The 20,513-nt window shown below is 57.3% G+C and overlaps 1 protein-coding gene across 14 annotated transcripts; it reads right to left on the bottom strand.

Moving 5' to 3' along the window:
- Positions 1 to 427: 427 nt before the first annotated feature.
- KRBA1 (KRAB-A domain containing 1) lies at positions 428 to 20,208 on the bottom strand. 14 transcript variants are annotated; one of them, XM_054560723.2, is made up of 17 exons: positions 20,088 to 20,208; positions 15,477 to 15,603; positions 15,021 to 15,095; positions 14,159 to 14,314; positions 13,610 to 13,765; positions 12,592 to 12,723; positions 12,189 to 12,362; positions 11,271 to 11,426; positions 10,310 to 10,507; positions 9,651 to 9,824; positions 9,080 to 9,253; positions 6,317 to 6,469; positions 5,622 to 5,804; positions 4,685 to 4,879; positions 4,458 to 4,598; positions 3,254 to 3,358; positions 428 to 1,807 (listed from the first exon to the last, which is right to left on the bottom strand). In XM_054560723.2, exons 1-17 carry the CDS (start codon positions 20,097 to 20,099, stop codon positions 981 to 983), a joined length of 3,138 nt encoding a protein of 1,045 aa, XP_054416698.1. In that variant the 5' UTR covers positions 20,100 to 20,208; the 3' UTR covers positions 428 to 980. The 14 variants fall into 14 exon arrangements, 10 of the variants coding, with proteins under 10 accessions (XP_054416698.1, XP_054416701.1, XP_054416697.1 ...); XM_054560726.2 differs by having other exon boundaries at positions 15,021 to 15,140; positions 20,088 to 20,204; XM_054560722.2 differs by having other exon boundaries at positions 13,610 to 13,762; positions 15,021 to 15,140; positions 20,088 to 20,203.
- Between the last annotated feature and the right edge of the window lie 305 nt (positions 20,209 to 20,513).

Raw genomic sequence — 20,513 nt, 5'->3', positions numbered from 1 at the left:
AATGAACTCATTAGGGTGGGTCATAACCCCATGCAACTGCTGCCCTGATATGAAGGGGAAATTTGGAGACAGCTGTGTAGAAAACACCATCTGAACAGGAAGACAGCCATCTACAGGCCAAGGGGAGAGGCCCGGGACCGATCCTCCCTCCCAGCCCAAAGAAGGAACTGACCCTGACACCTGGATTGTAGACTTCTGGCCTCCAGGACAGAGACTATAAGTGCTGCTGTTGAAGCTGCCCAGTCAGGGTTCCTCTGTGTGGCAGCCCCAGGGGACTCAGAGTGTGCCCCGGGAGTCCTGTGGGAATTGCCCCACCCTTCCTGGCACACTCTCGAATGTTCTCGAGGACGTCTGGGAGATGAGGCAGCGTGCTGGTGGCACAACCAGCCCCGCCCCAGTGTAGGCCCGCATGGAGCTCCCTTCTATAGGAGTCAGGGCCTTCCTTAGCAACTCCCTTCTTTAATTTCAGAATCCACAGAGGTAAGTCCAGCTTAGACCAAGGGGCTGAGTTCTCTCAAATGAAATCTGTGCCAATATTTACTCCAGGAAGGCAAGAGCCCAGCCCTTCATGGCTCCTGAGATCAGGAATGGCTGGTGGTTAGGAGGCGCTGTCCTGGCTGCTCTAGCTGTGTGGGGCACCCCCTGCATATGTGGGGCACACGTGGCCTGTGCACACCACCCACCTACAAGCTTGGGCAGCTCCAGTGGGAAAGACAGGAGAGGGAAGCAACATTTGATTGAATCTGAGCCAAGAGGGCCAGAGGCTGAGGAAGGCACCCCCACAGCAGCCTCCTGAGCAAACAGCACCTGGGGGCTCTACCCAGTTGAGACAAAGGGCCAGGCTCCCAGCAACAGTAAGGGAGATGGCGTCCCCTGGGAGAGGGTGGCCTGGGATGGCGTCCCCTGGGAGGGTGACAGGGCTTCCACACCACCACTGCACCCTCGGCAAGAAAGAGCAGATGTGGAGAAGAGGAATGCCATCAATGCGCCCCCCATCTCGGGTCCCTGTGCTCCCCACCCCACAATTCTTCCTGGAGGGCCCTCTGCACTCCTCCCAGCAGGCTGCTCGGCTCCTTGGGCCGGTCTAGGATCCCGTCTGGTGCCACTCCTGAGGTCGGCACGTCTGCATCTGCACTGGCTGCAGGAGGAGAGGCTCCCTGCAGGGGTAAGGCAGCAGGCACTAAAGGGGGAAGGGGGCTCTGGTGGCCCCCGGTATGTGCGAGGAGGGGGTGTGCAGGCGGCGTAGCATGGCAGCTGGGTGTAGAGGACAGCAGCTGCTGGGAAGAGCTGCAGTGGAGCCCAGGAGGTTCTGCCGGGGGAGCGTCTGGAGGCAGCAGACGTGCCTGGCGAGCGGTCCCTCTGGAGAGTCCTTGCAGGTCACCAGCCCTGCAGCTGTCTCCCTGGCCACGCAGGATCTTTGGTTTAGGCCTCGTGGGTCCCTTCTGCCTCCAGTAGGGCAGGTGTCTGTGACCAGGGCCATGAGCCCAGCGAGGTCCCCGTGGGAGGGTCCACATCCAGGAAGCTTGGCCCATTGGCCCAGGGCCTTGGGGGCGCCTCCTCAGCCGATTCACCTGGGTCCTCATGGTGGCCACTTCCTGAGCCAAGCCTGCCAGCGCCGTGGCGAGCCGATCCAGCTTCTCCGCGAGGGCAGCACCGAGGCTGTGCAGCTCCTGCTGCAGGGGCTTCCCACAGTGGCACGGTGGCTGCAGGGAGGAGGCTGGCAACATAGGAGGGGGCAGCTCCGGAGGGGGAGACTCGCTGGGCGGCTCAGGCGGGCCCTGGGGGAGCAGCCTCTCATGGGTCTTGGCTAAAACCAGAGCAAGGACCGGTCAGAGTTCCTGGTTTGTAAGGACCTTTCTCTCCCCAGAGGTCCCGTGAACCAAGGGCGCTCAGTACTCTGCCTCCTCCAAGGCCCAGCTTCCAGAAAGGAAGGAAGGTGGGTGAGGCCTGAGAACGCAGATGCCAATGCTTATGGCATGAAAACTGGCTACGTCTCCTGGCTGTTCCCCAAACTGGGGGGCAGGATCAACCACAGGTTGGGTTTCCATGGTAACCAGGCTTTCCTAAACTGCGGTCTTCCCACCTTCTAGGAATCGGTGGGTCTTTGTGTTGTTGATGAGACCAAATGGCACCCTGCCCTAGGAGTCAGTGAGAAGGGTCCAGAGCCCCTGAGACAGCATGAGGCCAAGGCCGTGGGAGCACCAGGAGATGGGCCAGGAGGGCCAGGCAAGCCAAGGGTCTTCTGCGCATTTTTTGTGGGATGACCCTGGGGCCACTCCAGAACTCAGTGCTCTTCGTTACAGGCAAACCACAAGGGTTCCCACCCGCTTCTGCTTTTACTCTCCCTATTCAGAAGTTACAGATTCATAGGAGTCATAAGCTTTTTTTTTTTTTTTTTTTTTTTTTTTTTTTTAAAAAAGATCACCTAATCCTTCGCCCTAAATTCCCTTGGAACTGGTCCCAACCCTGGGCAAACCACAGGAAAGGCTTGGCCAGGCACCTGCCATTCCTAACCTGTTCAGCCTCAGGCTGGGTGCAGAGATGGTTTCTTCCCTGTTTCTCTGGGCCCCCAGCTGTGGCTCTGCCCTTCTCTTTTCGGCACCTCCAGGGCTTTAAACCGAGGAAAAAGAGAAGACTGGAGTAGCTAAAGGACCCCACCGCTGTTTGGTCAAGTTCATCAACAAGGATCTCGGCCTGGAGACCCCAGCCAGGACTTCTACAGAGGACAGGCAAGGCTTGGTGGCCCCAGGCAGCTCAGAGCTCTCAGCAAAGCGGTGGCGCCTGGACAGAAGCCAACACCCTGAGCCAGTAAGAGAACCTTCCGCAGGCCACACTGAAAGTTCCTGGTGTGGGACTGTCCCCAAGTGACCCAGGGCACTAGGTGCCAGGCCCCCTGCATGTCTCCACCATGAGTCCGTAGGGGCAGGTGTGTGACACGGAACCAACCCTCTCACAATGACCATGGCCAGGTCATCCTGGCCTCAGTTTCCTCACCTATTCTCTAAAGTCCCCTCAAGCCCCAAACTTTGATTCTTCACTTCTCAATTTCCACCTCTAAAAGGTGTGTCTGCTTTTATGAAAATCCCAACTGCTTCTGTAATAAAACACTGAAAGGAAATATGCAACCTGAAGTGCCTTACAGGTGAGACTTCCTACCCATCACCCAAACAATGACCCTGGAAGGCTGTTTTCCCCAAGCTGGGGCTCTGGGTCCTGGCCCGTGCATAGGGAATGGGGGAAGCCACCAGTTCACCTGCAACTCTGGGTCTTCCATGTCCAAGCTCCAGGCCTCTGGATGCTTCACTAACCCTGGGCCTTTTCTCCAGCCGAGAAACTGGGCAGGGATCCCCAGCTGTACCTACAGAAAGAGCACAGAGACCTTGGGGCAGGGAGACGATCATTTGGCCAGAGCCATTCTGACATACCCTAAAACAATATCAAACTCTCAACTTTTAAACAATGATTAAATGAGATAGAAGACGGAAACTTGGCCCATGAGGGAGCCTAATTCTGGTGGAAGGGCCCGCTGCGATGCGTGTGTGTGTGTGGTGTTCCTGCCCTGTATGTAGGGGGCTCCGGCAGGAGGAGGCGGCTGGGGAAGCAGCTGGGAAAAAGGACTCTCATCTGTGGGTCCTGCTCCAGTGAGACTTCCAAGGGCGTGCTGGGGCATCCTGTGGTCCACACCCAGCCCACTCTGCCATTTTCCGCTAGGCCCACTGGGGAGTGAAGAATGTGGTACAGCCCGGGTCTACACAGACCAGGGCCAATGCCTGTAAATGGAGTCAGCTGCAGGAGTTGGGCAGAGCTCCCTCCCCTGACCATTTCTGGCCTCTTCCTCCTTCTCCCCATCCTCTACCACTGCTTCTCCCTCCTCGTCCTCGTCCTCCAGCACTCCTGAGGGGGCCAGGACAGCAGGTACTCTCTAAACTCTCTTTTCTCCCAGGCAACTGGGACCTGTCTCCTGTCCCATCTGCTTTTCCTGTTAGGATCAAACAGTGGGTCACAGTGAGATTGAGAAGCAAGGTGGCCTGGGGCAATAGGCAGCATTTCTTCTAGCTTTCCTAATGGGACACTCTCCAAGAAGTCCCCCCAGCTGGGGAAATCTCACTTTTGAGGCTTTTGTTATTGATTGCCAAGTTTTAAAAGCGCACACTATTATTGTATAAATACATCCATATCTGTCTACATGCACGCATGTATATTAGCAAGTGCAAACACCGTGTACATGGCATCAAGTGAGTGGCTCAGACCTCCCCACAGCTGCTCACCAGCACCCCCAGCAGCCCCGCCCTCCTTCTTGGACACAGCTCACCTTACAGGGAACTAAAGTACAGCCAATGTGCAGGACTCCCTGGCAAGAGCCAGGCAAAGCGACAGGCAGGACTCAGAGGATCCAGTCTGGACTCCTGGCCCTCTGGGGGACGCATGGGCGCCCCCTCAGGAGACCCCAGGCTCACCTGCACCGAGGCCGCTGCAGTACCTGGGCTCTGTTCTCCTGGGGTCTTCACCAGGGCTGCTGCCACTGCTGCCAGCAGGGGTCCCACCAGGACATGGGGACAGAGGGACAGGAGGCTTACAGCTGGGAAGGCGGTCCCTCTCTAATGTCACAAACAAAGCTGGCATCAGAGTGGTGACTGGCGCCCTGGCACACACCCCCCTATCCTCCCTCTCCGCACAGACTCACCCTGGAGGAGTGGCTTCCAGAGCTCAGGCTCTGGCCTCGGGTCTTCTCCTTCAGAGCCACTGAAGCTCGAGCTGGAGCCGGGGCTGGGGCTGGGGCTGGGGCCTGCCACGCAGGCAAAGCGCAAGGGCCTTACAGGCAAGATCCCTCTCAGGGCGCTCTCCAGGCAGTGCAGCGGGGAGGGCTTGGGGGCAGACCCTGGGCAGGGGACCAGAGAGTGCTCTGTCATCAGCCTGAAGAGAGCCAGGCCTCTGCCTTAGTGTCTGAGCACACAGAACCGGTCCCCTTTCCAGCTCAGCCCACACTCAGCATGAGTTCTAGGGGACCCTAAATGGTTGCCTCTCTTGCCAGAGAAAGAGGACAAAAGTGAAGCCAGAGCCTGGCCAGGACCCCAGCAGCTTTGGAAAGTCTGCTGGGGAAATTTCTGGAAGTCTCCAGTCCTTAGAAGCCATTAGCAGTCAGGTTCTAGCCAGGCCTAGGTCTCACAGGCCTGCATCCCAGTATCTCACAGGGGCCAGCAGCCCAAGGGTGGGGCTCAGTTAGGGCCCATCCTCGTCTGATGGGAGGGCCAGCAAAACCGCATTTATTCAGCAAAAGCATCCCAGCAGGCCCTGCGGCAGGTCTAGGAAGGAATTCTGCTGGAAGTTAAACCAAGCAGCAGCAGTGGACAGCAGGAGCCCCGCAAGAAGCTTCTCCACTGGAGAAACCCAATAGATGGACACAAACAATGATCTCCCCAACCCCGCTCCTTGTCAGCACTTTGTGACACTTTATCTTCTTGTTTAGCGAACCTCAGTTTCTGTTTGGCACCAGCTTCTGTCCTCTGGGGAAAGGATGAGAGATGGGGAAGAAACAGAGGGACAGAGAGGGAAGTCTATTTCCTTGTCAAACACTTTAACTGAAGCGGGGCTGTCAGTACCGAGGGCAGGTGCCAGCTCACCCTCTGGGAGCCACCTCCACACTCCTGGCCTGGTGGCCCCAGGGTCTTTGAGCCCCCGCTGGTGGCAGGCGGGGACGCAGCTGGAGGTGAACACCTGTGGGCTGACCAGACGGAGGCTCCGGGTGGGCGCTTCTCCCCTACCCTGCCCGAGACGGGCTGACTCGCAGGCCTCAGCCCTCAGTCCTGTTTTAATGAGAAATCAGAAGGCTTGTCAGCCCCACGGGGCCTTGTGCTGCCACAGAAGAAGGGACAGGGAACAGTTTCTGCCATTGCTGGGCTCTCAGGCACAGCAGCAGCAGGTGTGGGAAACACCCATCTGCCATGTTCCAGGGAGTGCCCGAACCCTCCAGAACCTCTCTATTCCCAGACCCAGCTGCGTGGACCCCTGGGCTTGGAGACTGGTGCCCAGACACCAAGGCTCATGGGGATGGCATGGCCAGGACAAGGACACCCAGCCACAAGGAGCCAGCTCCAGCCAGGATGGTGGAGCTGCAGACAGTGGCACTAAGGTGCCAGCAGGTCTACACGTGTGTGCTGCAGACTATCTGGCTTTCTGGCCTCCAACAAGGCTCTGCCCAGGCCTGTTTCCAGAGCACCATGTTGGCTCAGGAGCAGATCTGAGCCCACAGGTGCAGCGCCCAGGGCATCCTCAGAGCAGCCCTGTCTACCCCCAGGGCCCCGGCAGCCACTATTACCTTCCTTGTCTGCTGTCCAGTTCCTGGGCTCCGCTCTCCTCGGTCCCCTGTCTGCTGCTGAGGAGCAGGGCCAGGCAGGCCGCAGCACAGGCACAGGTATCTCCTTTAGACAATTCTCCAGACCCTGCAGCGGGGAGCTTCCTGGTGGGCTTCCTGTGAAGATCAAACATTCACAGATGAGGGGGGCTGTAGCTCAATCTCTGCAAACTGCAGAAGCCCCCCATCTTCTGCTGTGTCCAGGGAAGGGGGGGTCACAGGGGTGCTGGGCACAGAGCACTGGACGTGTCAGTCCTGGCTCTGGGGTGGCCCTGCTTTGGCTGCCGTGGAAGAAGCCTGGCCCGTCCCGGCCACCCACACAGAAGCCCGGCCCGGCCCGTCCCGGCCACCCACACAGAAGCCCGGCCCGGCCCGTCCCGGCCACCCACACAGAAGCCCGGCCCGGCCCGGCCACCCACACAGAAGCCCGGCCCGTCCCGGCCACCCACACAGAAGCCCGGCCCGTCCCGGCCACCCACACAGAAGCCTGGCCCGTCCCGGCCACCCACACAGAAGCCTGGCCTGCGGCTGTCACGAGGGCATTGGCTACAGGTGTGGGTTCTAGTCCTCCTCAGCACACTCAGCTGCCACCACCGTGAGGGATGACACATCCTGTGTCCCCAGCACAGGGGATGGCCCCACAGATGGAATGTGCTAAGACTTCCTTCACCACTCACAGCAGGGGAACAACACAGGCCCCCTGGCCTCTAGGCCATGGCAGGCCAACATGCATGCAACTCAACTAGGAAAGAACTAAATACACTGCAAACATCCTATTTCCAGTGACAGCTGTGCGAGTAACAGGAACTAGATGGACTGAAACTCTAGAGTGAGGAGAGCCCTTCCTAATAAAGCGGACAGTGCTGCCACTCTCTTTCCCGAAAGCATTTGCTGATGACTCTGGGCCCAGGCACAGGGCGGGAGGGCAACCCTCAGAACTTCTGAATGTCCACGGGCTGGAAACCAGAGGACCCCCACATGCATTTTCTCCACAGCACATTCGCTGAATTCTGGGGCAACAGAGGGAGCTGGGAGTTGGCTGGAAGCTTCTGACAGGCAGTGTGAAATATCCTGCAGTTTGGGTTACTTAGTTAGTAAACAAAGTCTACCCAGGCAGGACACATGAAGCATGTTCCCGAATACCACGCTGCTGTCCAAAAGAAGAAACTGGTGCTAGTGGCCAAGGAATATGAAAAGTATAGAAAGGGGTCAAAGACAAATGCTGATGACAAAGGCAGCCTGGAGGGGGCATGTATAGATGCTGCCCTCTGTGTGAGGAGGAGGGGAGTGAACTCACAGCAGTGGCAGGAGGGGCTGGAGTGCCGAAGGCTTCATTCTTCCCACATAACCTTTTAGAGCTTTTGAACAAAGCTATGTGATCATATTACCTATGAAGTCACTTGCATTTTGGGAGAAAAGCCCACACCCAAGGGGCTAACCCATAGTGGGGCTTGGGAATTCAGGCTGCTGTGGACACCGGCAAGCCCCAGGCCTGTTCTACATGCCCCACAGGCCTGGCCAGAGCTGTGGCTGCTGCGAGAGACCTGTTCAGTAGATACACTGGCGGTCAGGACACAGGTGAGCACGGAGGGACTGGTGTCGGCAGGACAACACAGACCAAGAGGACTCGGATTAACCAGGTGGGGGAGATAAAAAGGCCAAGAGGGGATGCTGGAGTCTTGCAAGATCTCCAAGTCTGCAGGAGGAACTCGACTGGAGTGACCGGGGGAGGCACAGGTCACCAAACACCAAATGTTTCTGACATGAACCTCACTGTACGTCTTCCTAAGTTGGGGGTCAGTTTGATATTACAGGCAATTCTTTGTGGCTGGGGTAAGGAATTCAATGCAAAAATGAAATTTTTATGTATTTATTTTTGAGATGGGGGTCTCACTCTGTCACCCACGCTGGAGTGCAGTGGTGTGAACATAGCTCACTGCAGCCTCAAACACTGGGGCTCAAGTTATCCCCTGCCTCAGCCTCCTGAGTAGCTGGACTACAGACTACAGGTGCCACTCCACCCAGATAATTTTTTAAATCTTCTGTACAGGCTGGGTGCGGTGGTTCATGCCCATAATCCCAGCATTTTGGGAGGCTGAGGCGGGTGGATTGCCTGAGGTCAGGAGTTCGAGACCAGCCTGGCCAACATGGTGAAACTTCTTCTCTACTAAAAATACAAAGATTAGCTGGGCATGGTGGCAGGCACCTATAATCCCAGCTACTCGGGAGACTGTGGCAGGAGAATCGCTTGAACCCGGGAGGTAGAGGTTGCAGTGAGCCGAGATTGCGCCACTGCACTCCAGCCTAGGCAACAGGAGTTAGACTCGTCTCAAAAAAAAAAAAAAAAAAATTTCTGTATAGACAGTGTCTCATTATTGTTGCCCAGGCTGGTCTCAAACTCCTGGCCTCAACTGATCTTCCTGCCTCAGCCTCCCAAAGTGCTGGGAGTATAGGCGTGAGCCACTGTGCCCAGCCCAAAAAGATTTTAAAAGAAATCTTAGACATTTTCCTGTCCCTTCTGAGACAAGTCACTAAAACAGAGGCTCCTCTCCACCCTAGGCTCCCACAACCCACCCAAGATAAGTCCCGCATCTGCTCCTGCCTCAGTATCCCTGGCTCTGCTCCCAGCATGGGCATGGGGGTCTGACCCAGTCAAGCCAGGGACTGGGCAAGGGGCCTCGAGTCCTCTCCCAGGATGAACCCCAGCCTGGGGCTGGCCCAGCTCACCTTTTCCAGGATGCTGCCCCTGGTTCCCCACAGGACTCCCAAAATCCAGGTCCCAGTCGGTGCTGCTGGATGAGGAGAAGCTGGTGGGGGTTCCTCGGGGGGCTGGGGGCCGGGTGGGGCCATCTCTCACACAGCCCTGCAGACCCAGAGGCAGAACAAGCTCTCTGGTCGCTTCTGTAGGGAACAGCACAGTTGTGGTCACCAGGAGGCTCACTGGAGAAGAGACCCCTGGGCCATGGGGTGCACGGGCACCAGAAGACCCTGCCCCAAAGCATCTCCCACTAGGCTTTCCCTGTGGCACTAATTAAACTCCCATAGCACGTGACCCACAGAAACCCACAGTGAGTCTCATGACTGGAGAGAGTTCTGAGACAAGGAAGTAGGGCAGGAAGATCTGCACTGGCTTTCAGCACATGCGGGCAGCTGTTTGGGGGTGAGTATGAAAGGCAGCCTGGGGGAACGGGCCTGTGTCTCAGGAGGCCGGCGAACACAATGACCCGACAGTCCTCAGCACCTGCCTCCGCTGCCGCGCTCAGGGACATGCCACCCCGTGCCCATGGCCACAATCTACCTTCACTGTGTGATCTGTGGGGTTGCAGTTCAGGCCTCTGAGACCCAGAGTCTCCTCGCTGGGGGTTCTGGGAACAAGAAGTGGGTGGCAGCTGGGAAGGTGATGACCCATTTGGGGGAATGCCCTTCAGACAGGCTTCCAGGGCTTCTAGTGGTGAGCTTGAGGCACTGGCAGCTGGAACAGGAGAGAGCACCCTGTTACCATCTCCCACACATTCCAGCCTTGCCCATCAGACCCCTGGCTGGCTCTACCCAACGTGCTTTCTGCAGGGGTGACGAGTCCTGCACCAGGCTCTGGCACCTGCCAGGCAGGAAACCCTTCTGTGGGAGACTGATCGGCTCTGGTCCCCAACCCTGCTCCCTGGAAGGCATGAAGAAAGGAGGGGAGTGAGGAGGGCCACACGTCAGCAGGGGTAGCTTCTGGGGCCAGGAATCACTGCAAAACGAAGGCCCTGAGGCAGCGGGGGCTTGGATAAAGGCCTGGGCTGAGGAGGCCATGGATGAAGGGATTCACTGCTTGGGAATCCCAAGCAGTGCTTTGGGATCACTGCTTGGGAAGAAAGCCCTGCTGAGAGCTGCTTCCCTGGGGTTAGTGGAACCTTGCCAGGGACTGACAAGCCCATGGGGAAGACCACCAGAGCAGCCAACCTCAGGCCTCACCTTGAGCCTCAGGGCCCCAGCTGGGTTGGGGGATCCCTCTGGTGTCTCCAGTGGCTGAGGGACTGAGGGGCTGCCTGCCAGGCTGACAGGATGCAGGTCCTGGGGGGCTCTGGACCCAGCTGTTCTCCATCTTCACAGAGAGCAGACCGCCAGCTCCAAGACCAGGACGGGGAGGAGGGGTCAGGAGGTGTCCAGGCCCTGCGGGAGGAGGCCATTGGGAAGCCCAAGATTCAGGCCTGGACTCACCCTGAGAATCCCTTGAGGCCTTTATAGGGTTAGGAGGGGCTTCCAAAGCCCCCGTGCCTCCATGGCAGTCACCGGCTCAGACTGCTGTCACTTGTCAATCACCAGCAAAGACCTGAGTCACACACCTCCTCCCCTACCATGGCCCCTTGGGGTGCCTCCAAGGTTTCTACCAGGCATGAAGTCGGCCCTCCCCAGACAGCAACAATCATGTCTTTCTCCATGGCCAGCACACCTGACTCAACCCAGCTGCTCACGGCTTTGTTCTGAGAAGCTAACGAGCTGAGGTGACATGCACAGAAACGTGAACCCATGTGTGGGCTGGGTGGGTATAATTAGGATTTGGGGTTCCCAGCTCTCACACACATGGCAGAAACCTGACCCAAACACACAGGACCCCAAATCACGATGAGGAGCTACGTGTGTGCTGGGCTAGAGCGCCATCCTCCATTTCTTGATCTTGCTCCCTCCCCACTTTCCTTTCAGAACGTCCAGCTCCTCATCTAAGAGCCAGCCTGAGAATTATCAAGTGCTGACCGAGCCCCTCCCACACAGCTCGCTCCACTTACACAGTGGGGATCCCCCGCATCTGGCTCCTCTTCCCGACAGGCCAATGTGGGGGCCTGAGTGTTTATGGTGGGGGCCACCTACAGCCCTGCCTGGGGCAGGGTAATGGAGGATGTCTGGGGGCCCTCCCAGCCCAGCGAGAAGCCTTTACCTCCAGAACCCTTTTTCCAGACCCCTGGATTCTCCTGTAGCCGTCGGTTCGCCACTCCTGAGGGACTGGGATGCCTGTCCTGGGCCTCAGGGAGCTCCTTCAGACAGTTTAGCAGACCCTGGAGGGGACAATCCCCTGAAACTGCCTCGGTCTTCACTAAAGGAAAAAGGAACATGTTTTCACCTGGAGCTCAGTGTCCTCAGCCTTCATGACAAACAACAAACAGGGGACAAGTTAGAAGGGTGTGGGGCAAACTCTGAAGATGAGGATCTTCCAGTGGCTCGCTGAGTCTTCCCAGTGCCTGGGTCCACACACCTGCCAGAACTGGACAGGGCAAAGAGGGAAGGCATGGAAGTCGCCCTGCAGGCAGACAAGTGGCATCACTCTGAGGACAAATTGAAGGAAGTGGGCTGTCAGGGTCACTGTTTGAGACAGCTCTGGGGTCCTGAACAGAACTTACATTTGAGGAAAATGGAGTTGTACAATAAGTACATTACTGCAGCTAAGCTCACTGCAGCCCTGTGAGTGGGAACAGCCTAGGCTCAAGGCATCAGGAGCCTCTCCGGGTCTGACTCCAAGACCCATGCCCCGGCCCTCCACCATGCTGTCCAGAGCCCAAGCCCACCCCATGCATCATGCCTGGCGTCAATGCAAAGCAACACATGAGCTCTGCAGCTCTTCCCCTCGGGTCCCAGGTTGGGAGGAGGAAGAGACAGGAAGAAACCAGGGCAAAGCCTGCTTCCGAATTTCCTTTTCCCAGCTGACCAAACGCTGCCCTTAAGAGAGCCACCTGGCTCCAGAAAGGTGACACTGGCAACACAGCAGCGATCCCTAAGGGAGACAGTTTGGAGCAGGAGGAATCGCTGTTGAAATGCAAATCAAGCTTCAGAGACCTCAGCCTGAGGCCCCAGGACTCACCTGCCCCGGGCGGGCTCCCAGGCCCCAGGTCTGCTCTGGTTAGCCTGGACGTGCCCAGGCTGGGGAGAGGCGGCAGGAAGCTTGGGGACGTCTCGGGGTGCTGGGGCCCAGGCACGAGGATTTCCTTCAGACAGTTGATGAGGCCTTGCAAAGGGCTGTTCCCAGGAGAAATTCCTGTGGCACATGCAAGGTGGGCCTGGGTCAGTGCAGTCCTGACGGGACACTGGGAGCGCTCTGGCAGGCATTCAGGTCTCCAGGCGGCTGAGATTCCCGCCCGTGAGAACTCAGACAAGGCCTGCCCGGTGGAGCTGCCACCAGGCCCAAGCGGGAGCAGCATGACCTCCTCGTGTGAACTAAACACACATCCCCATCGCCATCCCACTGAGGAAAGCCCGCCTCTCACCGGCCTCCGAGGTCCCCCTCTCCTGTCCTCTGTGGCTCTTCCTCCTGCCGGGGCTACAGGTGGGAGGGCTGTGCTCCCCGCCCAGGGCTCCCGGGCCTGCCTTCCTTGTTGGCCACGGTTTGTCGGCAGTTTCTGTTGCAGGAGAAGACAAGAGGGCCTTTCTAGCCCCAGCTCCAGACTCTGGAAAATCACCCCAGATCTGGTTCCCATAGAGGACAGCCCTCTCCAGCCACCCAAGTCCCTGTTCGAGGAGGGCTAGGGCCTTTACCGTTTCTTTCTGGTTTAACTGGAAACAGCAAGACTGTTGGTTCACTGTGAACACTCCTAGACCCTTACCCCTGAGCCCAGCCTCGGAATTTGGCTCAGCAAGTGATGCCGGCAGCCTCAACATGGAGGCCACAATCTCACACTCACGCTTCTCAAACCAGGGCACACACAGGGCACACAGAACCCCAGAGCAAGTGTGCCCGACGACCCCTGAACACCAGATGAAACCACAGCTAAATGGGGTATGTTTTTTGGGAGTGCCAATTTTATTCCATATAAATTTGAATTATTTTTTTATAAAAACAGACAAATGCAAAATTTGTGAGAAGTTTTAAAAATAAAATGAGACCCCAGAGAAATCCTAGGAGCTCCCCTTGACCTGCTCTGCAGTTGGGGTTGCTGTGATGCGACGGTCTAAGGATAGACCAGTGCACACAGGTAGGTCAATGTTGCTGGCCGTGGGCCTGCATGTTAGAAACTGCCGGAGGCTTTCTGTGTACAAAGTGCTCAGTGATCGGGGCGGGATGAGAGGCTCCCCAGGGGCTGAGCATCACGCCTCCTCTTTGGTGTTTACACCAGAGGCTAAATATGTTGTCCTGCTCCCTGGGGTACTTTGTTAACAAAAGAACAGAGCAACAAGGGAACTGAGTCCTAGAAAAAAATGAAGAGGGCACAGGGTCCAGGTCCTCTGACGCCACGGTCAGGGCTCTTGAAATGCTGGTTCTCCCTGTCCCTGCTGTGTCAGACTCACTGATGGGGAGAGGACTTCCCTGGACCCCGTCACCAGTTGGGCCACTGGAGCACGAGCTGTCGGTGGGCGTGGTGGCCAGGTGGGGCCGGCTGGCAGGGCCGTCTGGAAGGCAGCTGAGCAGGCCTCGGAGAGGGCAGGGTTCTCTTGCCACAGCTGCTGTCGGGAAAGAGGGAGAAGACAACAGCTGGTAAGATGCCCCTAACATTGTCACACTGTCACATTCTGGGCCCTTTCCTTGCCATGTACTGCTAACAATGACCAGGATGTCAGCCACCTATGTGTCGTCATCACTGGGCTCTGAATGGGGCCACGGTGGGTGGAAGGTGACAAACCCACACAGAAACCACCATGCGAAAGTCAGAGCTGCCCTCTCGCCAGCTATGGCTACGTGCTCAGAGGGCGGCACATGGCCTAGCCATGAGGAACAGCAGGTGACTCTGCCTCCCGGCCTATGCCTGCGAGCCCACACGCGGTGCAGTGCCGTGGACCTGCGCTTCATCATGGGGAGTGCAGAGGAGGCTGCGTGCGCTGCCCCACTGTCTGACTTACCCTCGGGGCTCACTCTCTCTCCATCCAGGCTGGCTCCCCGGCTCTCGCTCTCGGGGCTGTCCATAGCGCCCTTGACTTCTCCAAACAAGAACTCTGGGATCTCCTTCACCAGCTGCACCAGGGCGGTGAGGTGCAGGCTGTGCCGGGGCTGTCCCCCTGCAGAGAGGCTACAGTGACCTCCCGCACCCCTGCAGCTGCTCAGCACTCACACCTATGTGCGTGTTTTCACACCCAGCATCTCACGTAATCCTCCCAGCCACACAAGGAGCAGCCAGAGGAGACACCATGTCCCATGAGATATAGAGGACTTGGGCTCAGGCCAGGCGCTCTGGCCAAGGGACAGCCAGGGCATGGGGGCAGGGCCTGGGTAACAGGGCTCTTCTGTTCTACATTACTCATTAATCTCCCTGCCTCCCAGGGGAATGCCCAGGCGGGCTGCCGCCACACTTCTCCCACCATCTGGGCCCTCTGCCTTTCCTGGCACCCCCTAAATGGCCGGCCTTGCCCAATCTGGGCCAATGGAGCACATCCACCGTCTGAGGTCTTGGGATGTAAGCCTCGTGGCAGGACTTTTGGGAGCTGGGGCAGGTTCTGCAGGGGTGGCTGTGATAAGGCTTCAGGGTGGTGGCGGGTCGGGGGCCTGAGGCAGGAGGTACTCTCCAGGGTGACCCCAGGCTTTCTCTGAATGCTTCACTGCATAACAGGCTTCCAGCCCAGAGGGGTGAGGGGTGAAAGCTTGGGAGGTTGCAGTAGGGGAGGCAGGGAGGTGAGAGGCTGGACTCAGCAGGCTGAGGTCACCCATTGCCCAGGGCTGAGGACCGATGAGTGGGAGGAGACACCCAAAGTCTGACAGATAACTTACCCTGGGGACCTCCACAACCAGCAGGCTCCTGCCCCTCATCAGCGTGGCTCCCTCCCCCGACAGCTCTTCCAGGCTCTGAGGGTGACAGGAAAGCAGAGAGGGGGAGCAGCTCAGCTGTCCCTGGGAAAGAAGAGGGAACTGTGGCCCTGGGAATGGAGTGGCCTCTGCTTTGCACACAGTTGCATAGCAGCCCAAGCCCCTGCGGGTCTGTGCACTTTCATGCGACCACTTAAACTCAAAGAACCGCAGAGTGGCCGGAACCTCAGAGGCTACCGCATACCCCCACCGAATTGTACCTAGAACCCAGTCCCGAGATATAAAACAGCAGCAGCGTGAACGATCCCCGTGTTCATTTCTCAGGTGGAAAGACTAAGGCTGCCGGGTTCCAGGGACTCCGGCCTCCCTTCCACCGCCCACCAGGCTCCTGCCACACGTGCTGCTGCCTCCTGTCCTTACCCACAGAGACAAGCGTCTCGTAGTTCTCCCGCATCACGTCTCGGTAGAACTCCCTCTGCCCCTCCTCCAGGAGCCGCCACTCCTCCTCCGAGAACCGCACAGCCAAGTCCTTGAAGGTGATGGACACCTGCAGGCACAGTCTCCGGGGGTGTTGGTTGTTCCATCCCAGAGGGGACAGCCTAGCTGTCCCTGCACTTGGTAACCCCACCTGGGCCTCCAGGCGCACACTCCAGGATAATAGCCAGGGTCTGACATGCAGGAATCCCCTCAAGAAACAGTGCTGGGGGTGAGCTGTGTCTCTGCAGAGACATGCTGAAGTCCTAACCCCCACGCCTGTAAGTACGACCTTATTTAGAAACAGAGTCCCTGCAGATGGAATTACTTAAGATGAGGTCATACTCCTAAGTAGGGGGGTCCCTTAGTCCAGTATGACTCATGTCCTTATCAGAAGAGACACAGGGACAGACACACAAGAAGAAAGCTATGTGAAGACAGGCAGAGACTAGAGTGATGCAGCCACAAGCCAAGGAATGCCCAGGGCCACCAGAAGCCACAAGAGGCAAGAAGGATCCTGGCCCAGAGCCTTCAGAGGGAGTGTGGCCTGCCCACACTGTGACGTAGGGCTTCAGGTCTGCAGGGCTGTGAGAGAATACATTCTTGTTGTCCACCTAGTTTGTGTGCTGGGTTTAGAGAAGTGCTCAGAAGAAACCTGGGGTTGCCCTTGGAAGCTTTGGGTCACCAGGCTCCTTTACACTCTGTACTCCTATCTCCTATTCTCTGTACTCATCTCCTCCTGCCCTGTGGCTTTTTAAAATAACACAAACATTTTTGTCTATGTTTCTTTAAAAAATAATCCTTCGCCTGGGTGCAGTGGCTCACGCCTGTAATCCCAGCACTTTGGGAGGCCGAGGCAGGCAGATCACCTGAGGTCAGGAGTTCGAGACCAGCCTGGCCAATATGGTGAAACCTTGTCTCTACTAAAAATGCAAAAATTAGTCGGGTGTGGCGGCAGGCGCCTGTAATCCCAGCTACTCAGGAGGCTGAGGCAGGAGAATTGCTTGACCCCGGGAGATAGAAGTTGCAGTGAGCCGAGATCGTGCCATTGCACTCCAGTCTGGGCAATACAGCGAGACTCCATCTCAAAAAAAAAAAAAAAAAAGTCCTTCAGTGGACTTTAAAGTGGCCATCAGACACTAGAAAATGACCAGCATCAATAGGCTTGAATTTAAAATTATGGCAAAAATTAACTGTGCAAATTAAGCAAACAGAAGGTAAATTATGGGAAGGGTCTTTCCTGTTGAGAAATGAATGTTAAGCTATTTATTTGTAAGAACGAATTATTAATGAAAACAAACACGCTCCTAATAAAGCAAAGACAATTCACCGCTTGTTTCATCTGCTCAGGGCAGTTATTTTAATTAATTAATTAATTAATAAAGACAGGATCTTACTATGTTGCCCAGGCTGGTCTTGAACTCCTGGGCTCAAGTGGTCCTCCCACATTGGTCTCCCAAAGTGCTGGGATTACAGGCGTGAGCCACTGCACCCACCCAAGTCAGTGATTCTAAAAACTGTCCCAGGCCGGGTGTGATGGCTCACGCTTGTAATCCCAGCACTTTGGGAGGCCCAGGTGGGTGTATCACCTGAGGTCAGGAGTTCAAGACCAGCCTGACCAACATGGTGAAACCCCATCTCTAATAAAACACAAAAATTAGCCGGGCGTGGTGGTGGGTGTCTGTAATCATAGCTACTTGGGAGGCTGAGGCAGGAGAACCTGGGAGGCAGAATTTGCAGTGTGCCAAGGTCACAACACTGTACTCCAGCCCGTTTCAAGAAAAACAAAAAACCGTCCCTGCCACTAACCGGCAGCCGTGTTGTCCACTTACTGCCGGGCTCTCTGCCTGTTCTCCCTGAACAGCTGATAACTTGTCCCATGCAGTCACACCTACCAGTGCTCCCCTCTGGCCAGGCTGCATCTACACCCCTGGCAAGGGGCAGCCCCTCTTGTGACTGCCTGCCTGAGGCCTGGAGGCCCAGAGGCCCATGGGCAGTGAGACGCCGCAGCCTTTGCCTCCTGCCTCGATGTGCAGACTCTCTGTGAGCAAACCTCTGTAGCTCTGGCCCAGGTATGGTCACTCCCTCTCAGGAACAGTCTCAGACACCCTCCAAAACTTCTCTCAAAGAGTTATTTACATGTCTTCCTAGCATCTTGGAACAGAGAAAATGTAGCCAACATCAGGGTCTATGCAGAAGAGCGCGCAGAGCGGCCCTAGACTGCTGTCCTTAGGAAGGCTTGCTTGCCAGGAGGGCCCAGGCTGCCTTCCAGGTATTTAGGTATCAGGAGGCTTCCCACCATTCCCTAAATGATGGGAGTGGCTCAAGGTGCCTAGATTGAGCAAACAACGTGGTGTGTGCCACACCCCTGCTTTCCTTCTGGGAGTCTGGAATTTTGGTTATGCCAGGCAGAGGGTTCCCACATGACATTCTGATGGCTCAACACAGAGCTGGCAAGGCAGGTCTGAGCTCTGGGTAAGAACATGATACCAGCTATGTTGGTTCCACTGGTACCACTGCTGACCTGATGTGGCCGTTAAGAGGTTCCAGACCCAGAGACCAGGGCAGAGCACAGTGGCTGGGGCTTAGCCTCAGGAGCCAGGCTGCCAGAATTCCAATCCCTGCCTTGTTTCATACTAGTTATGAGACCTCAGCCAAACCTAACCCATTTGGGCCTCAGTGAACTCATCTATAATACTGGGATCATAACAACCTACCTCGTAGAGATATTGTGAAGACAAAACAAATACAGGAATAGTGCCTAGAACAAATGCGGGGACTATTAATATTAAGTGCTATGATAAGTAATACTGCAGCCAGACCTGTCTGCCTAATGCCCGCTTGCTTGCAGGTCTGAGCCCGCCAGCTGAGCTCTTCCACATACTGCTCCTGACCACCGGTGTCTCTCTCGCTCCAGGCTAAATATATCCCAGCTCTTCCAGGAATCTGTAAGAGATGCTTTCCAGGCCTCTCACCATCTCAGCCTCAAGACAAACTGTTTTGTGACAAAATTCTTACAAAATGAGAATGGGAACTGACTGTGGCCAGGGTAGGCACTTCTGCCAGTGGCCTCTCTCTCCCCAGAAAAAGCAAAGAGTGAGGGTTTTGTGTGTGAGGGAGTGAGCAAGTGTGAGCGTGCAAACACCTGGGCTACAACACTCATCTTCGGGAGGAGGAAGGCCACCACTGGCTGGCTCTGCCCACACACCACCGGCCTTCCTCCTCGGGCCCTACTTCACCTCCTTCCCCCAACCAATGGAGAAAAGCTTTCTGGGGTGACCCAGGACTGTTGTAACCGGGCAGCCTCCTAGCTCATAGCTGCACCCTGGTCCTCCTAACATCACCCTTCCACCGTGTCACCAGCCCAGCACAAAAACTGCAGCTTCAGTGCCTGCTGGACCTGCCCCTCTCATGGTCCTTCCCAACCTAGACCTGCTCTCCCAGTGGGCCTCAAGCTCGGGCTCCCAGATCAGACCCTGCCACAGGACCTCTCAACCTGGAGGCTGTGCTCACATCCCCCTGAGCTTCTGGGGACCCTCCCCGCTCCTCTCCACCGGACTGTGACCTACCACTCCCCAAGGTCACTCCTGGCCACCTTCTCCATGAAGCTACATGATGTGAGGATATTCCCCTCATCAGATCTGAAAGGTCAATGGCCCAAACTCCTTACTTTACAGAACAGGAAACTGTGGTATGAGGAGGCCTTAGGATGGGGCCATGGGCATGTCTGAGCCAGGGTGTCCCTAGGCTACTTAACTGTACAGCCAGACCTGAAAAGGACACTTGACTGTCCCTGCCCAACAACATCCAATTTGCCTGGCCTCTCCCTTCTCCCCAAATGCTTGGGGGCACTAATGACGCCAAGGGCCTGGCACAGTTACTGCTCTGCCTAGTCACACGCTGCCCCCCATCCATGGCTGCCTCAGACTGGCCAAAGCTCAGGAGCCACCACGGTTGCAGAACTGGCTCCAGGTGCCCATCCAGAAGGACGTGGAGCAGTTGCTGGTATCAGCACCAGATACCTGATACCTCGCTGATATCAGCACCGGAGTTTCCCAGCATCGTCACAGCCCACACACAACCTAGCCCAAACGGTGCCCAGGCTGTCACAGCCTGGGGCTCTCCCTCCGGTTCTCAGATCTAAACGCCTTACCTGCAGGCTTCCCAAGACAAAACTTGGGGTTTGTTCTATCTCCTGTTTCTCCCCATTTCCACGTCCCCAGCCCCCGGGATCCAGGATTCCACCGAGAACAGAAGTATGAGATTTACTCACTCCCTCCGAGGCCTTCATGCCCACTCTACCAGGATAACTTGTAATGAAACAAGCCACGCCAAGGGGGTTTCCCCAGGTGGAGACTGGGCCGTGGGTACCGGGGGCGGAGAGCTAGAGAGAGGTTGTCCGAGGACCTGAACTTCCCGGCACGAACCCCCGAGCATCAGGCCTGCCCCGCCTCGCCCAGCCGATCCCGAAGTTGCGGGGGGGGTCCCAGCTCTTTTTCGCCCTGCCGCCTTCGGGGCCGCACTGCGCCGAGGGGTCCGCGCGTCCGCCTGCCTTACCTGGCGCGCCATCCCCGGGCTCAGCCTCCCCGCCACTCCTCGGTTTCCGGCGCGGCCCCTGGCGCGGGAGCACGCGACCCTCGTCGGCGGCGGCCCGGGTCCGCGTAGGAGGAGGCGGGGCCGGGAGCCGGCGCCGCGGGGGAGGGGCGGGGGTGGGCGCGCCCGGGCCCGCCCCCGGCCTCGTTGAGCCCGCCCCGCGCGCCTCGCATCACTTGGCTGGTGGTGCCGTTTCCGCCCGGAGCCCCCGGCCTCGGCGGCCCGGCCAGCCGGCGCAGGCGCGGACTACACTTCCCAGAAGGCGCCGCGGCGCCGGCTCGGAAGCGGGGGGCGGAGACAGGGCGGGGCGGGGCGGACCTGGCTCCGGCCTCGTCCCCGCCCCCTCCCCTCGTCCCCGCCCCCAGCTGCGGGTAGAGGTTGTGCGTGGAG

Source organism: Pongo abelii, chromosome 6, assembly GCF_028885655.2.
Source record: "Pongo abelii isolate AG06213 chromosome 6, NHGRI_mPonAbe1-v2.0_pri, whole genome shotgun sequence".
Classification (NCBI taxonomy): domain Eukaryota; kingdom Metazoa; phylum Chordata; class Mammalia; order Primates; family Hominidae; genus Pongo; species Pongo abelii.
This window is presented reverse-complemented; position numbering and strand designations above follow the sequence as displayed.